The 3,121-nt window shown below is 35.5% G+C and overlaps 1 protein-coding gene across 2 annotated transcripts; it reads right to left on the reverse strand.

Moving 5' to 3' along the window:
- Positions 1-29: 29 nt before the first annotated feature.
- LOC113342136 (protein HEADING DATE 3A-like) lies at positions 30-2,642 on the reverse strand. 2 transcript variants are annotated; one of them, XM_026586776.1, is made up of 4 exons: positions 2,214-2,623; positions 2,014-2,075; positions 1,595-1,635; positions 30-592 (listed from the first exon to the last, which is right to left on the reverse strand). In XM_026586776.1, the coding sequence occupies exons 1-4, from the start codon at positions 2,412-2,414 to the stop codon at positions 369-371; spliced, it is 528 nt and encodes a 175-aa protein (XP_026442561.1). In that variant the 5' UTR covers positions 2,415-2,623; the 3' UTR covers positions 30-368. The 2 variants fall into 2 exon arrangements, with proteins under 2 accessions (XP_026442561.1, XP_026442560.1); XM_026586775.1 differs by having other exon boundaries at positions 455-1,635; positions 2,214-2,642.
- Between the last annotated feature and the right edge of the window lie 479 nt (positions 2,643-3,121).

A 3,121-nucleotide genomic window follows, 5' to 3' on the forward strand; every position in this document is an offset into this window, starting at 1 on the left:
AAAAAAAAAAAAAAAAATACACAAATACAAAAAGAAAAAAGAGGTCTTAATACAGAATAATGCAGACCTTAGCTCATGGACATGGGGGATTTGTAATAACGATACACATCGAAATTCAAATTAACTATGAGAATACGACTTCGATTGCATATTTATCATCCTTCAAAGGAGCAGGATCGAAAATTGAAATGGGTGCTAACAGATATTTGGAATACGGATGTGTACACAGAAGTTACACATGCGACAGAACCTTGTCATGTGATGGGTACCAACTGATTGTCCTCAGCAGTTGTTGGGTTTATAATACTAGAGCGATTCTTATAAGCTACCTTGCTTTGCTTCATGACCCAGTTTTACGGGATATTTTCTTATATTCTTCTTCCTCCAGAGCCATTCTCCCTCTGGCAGTTGAAGTATACGGCTGCAACAGGCAGTCCGAGATTGTGAATTTCAGCAAAATCTCTAGTATTGAAATTTTGACGCCACCCTGGAGCATATACTGTCTGTCGACCAAGTTGTCGAAATAAAACATAAACATATCGGTGAATCCCCGCAGTCGGTTTAGGTGCTTCGTATGTTACGATTTCATGTCCTGTAAAATATGTATGTACAACCGAGTCAGATTCACATGAGTCAACAAAAAACGACACTATGAAGGCAGAAAAAATGACTTGGTGACACTTTTCGAATGACTGAATAATCCCAAGATGCTTCCTGAGCACCAAATTAGACATAGTTTTCGTTGGAAACGTACCATTCTTAGAAGGATTCACCATTTTATATAGTGTTGAAATGATGTACACATACTGGTCTATGGATTTGGTGTAAAACTGAGCGGAATTAAATCTATATGTATCTTGATGATAAGTTGGACTATAACTAAATGTTTCCGTGTAATCAAACTTTTCGTTTTCTAATTAACCCCATGTTTACCATCAGTATAAAGGGTATGGGAATCACTTTGTCGTGTTTTCTCAGTTGGGCATGGACCATATTCTTTTGCTATCACAACAAAGGTAAGGGAATCGTTTACTAACAAAAATATTCATAGCTTTTGTTGCGACTTTTTTTATTTTATGATTCTCAGATATTCTTTCAGAAAGAAAAATATTCAAAGTTAATCAAATTTTTGGAGGCAGATTGGGACCATATAGTAGTTTTCTTTCTTTTTTTCGCTTTCATTTGTTTGATAAGAAAGGAAGATACTACCATTGAAAAAATGATGATACACAAAGAATATAACATCTACAAGAGGTAGAAGAAGTAGAAGAAAGCAACAACTGGGCGAAGATAGATTCCCAATTCAAAACAGAAAAGAGAAATAAATTTCAGAGCGAGTTGGAAAACAGATTATCCGAAACCTAATCATGCACTAGTTCTATTCCTAGAATCCAAAAAATTTGTTTTGAAAATGGCAATAGGAAAAAGTGAAAAGAATGATAAGAAAAGAAAGTGCAATTAGATAAGAGGTTGTGCTTCATGATGCATTGCAAGCCCAAACAAAATAAAGAAATCTCATTTTCCTTATCGAATATAAATGCTGCAAAATAGTTAGGGTGCAAGGATTTCTTTTCATTTAGCTTTGTTTTCATACCATAAGTTGCTCCTGTTGTTCCTGGGATATCAGTAACCAACCTAAAACGAAACAATTCACCAGAGTCAACATAATAAGTTCAATATTCCTTCAGTGATATGAGTGTTTTCCCCCTTTCCTCCCATTTTTTTCTTTCTTTTTTCAGTATATGATTTGGAGTTGACGAAATTTGAACTCACATAACGGTATATGAGGTATACTGCCAAAAAATGAAACGAAGTTTTTTGATCACTAAGATTATTTTTTTAATCCATAGCGCTTTAAATTACTATGAGTGTCCGCTCACTCTACGGTACTTATCAAACTGATGCAACCTCAAGTCAATTGCTCCATACATAGACACACAGATGGACATGACAAAGTACACTATCTATCCGAAACTCTTGGAATGGACATACATGAGACCACGTAGAACGTACCAGTGCAAATATTCTCTTAAACTTGGATCACTGGGGCTTGGTGCATCAGGATCTACCATGACCTGCAATGAAAGTACATACGTATAATATATGTAGTTAATATTTGATGAGATTCAAACCAGAAAGGTCTGCATACGTGCATGGTTAATTCATGCATATATTTAACATGAGAACAAATAAGAGGAGAGTAACCACTATACCAGAGTGTAAAAGGTCCTCATGTCATCACCACCAATCTCAACTCTAGGATGATCAACAACAGCAGAAGGTTTTAGTTCACAACCACTGGTGAGATTCCTAGAAGTATATGCAATTCTAATTTCTATTGATTTTTTGAAGGGATCCAATACATCTCCAATTATCCTTCCTACTACCATTGGATCTCTTTGCGGTCTTGGCATTTCTTTCTTATAGTATTGTCAAGCTAGCTAGAAAGATACGGAGAGAAAAAGAGATATCTAAAAATGAAGGTGTGGAACGAAATGAAATGAGTATTGGCTAGCTAGCTAGGTTTGTTTGCTTAGTTGTTGCGACACATAGATTACTAAGTAGCTAAGTCTATATATAGGCATCAAACATTAGGAGGGTGGTAAAAAAATTCGCAAATGTTATCTTACAGAAAATGTTTAGAATCTATCTACTCTACTTTGATGATTAATATAAACCTTAGGTTAGAGTGGTTTAATAATAGCCCTGTGGTGTATTTCTTCTTCCCTCTCTTATTCTGGGGTACGTATTGCTAAAAGTTAGTGGTCCTAAACTCCAAAGACACCTCCCACCTTATTCAATTTCCTGCCTTGTGATAGGTTTTGAGATCAAAAACCATGCACTAGAAGCATCCATGTGGAACAACCATAGATTTACGTATCCATTTCCCTCCTCTCCTTTTGCCGACTTTGTGTGCGTTAAGTAATTCGCCAACCAGTATGTTTTACTTTCTTCTTTTATCTTCTTTGGAATACTTTTTTTTTCTTTATCCGTTCCTAAAAGCAAGGGTTATTGGATGAAAACTCCCGTTCAAAATGAAAAAGTTAGATCAAAAATGATCTTAGAAGCGAAGTACAAACATTCAACAAAGCTTCCCTCCTCACCAAAAAAAAAAAAGAAA

The sequence above is a fragment of the Papaver somniferum genome, unplaced genomic scaffold (genome assembly GCF_003573695.1).
Source record: "Papaver somniferum cultivar HN1 unplaced genomic scaffold, ASM357369v1 unplaced-scaffold_340, whole genome shotgun sequence".
Lineage (NCBI taxonomy): Eukaryota > Viridiplantae > Streptophyta > Magnoliopsida > Ranunculales > Papaveraceae > Papaver > Papaver somniferum.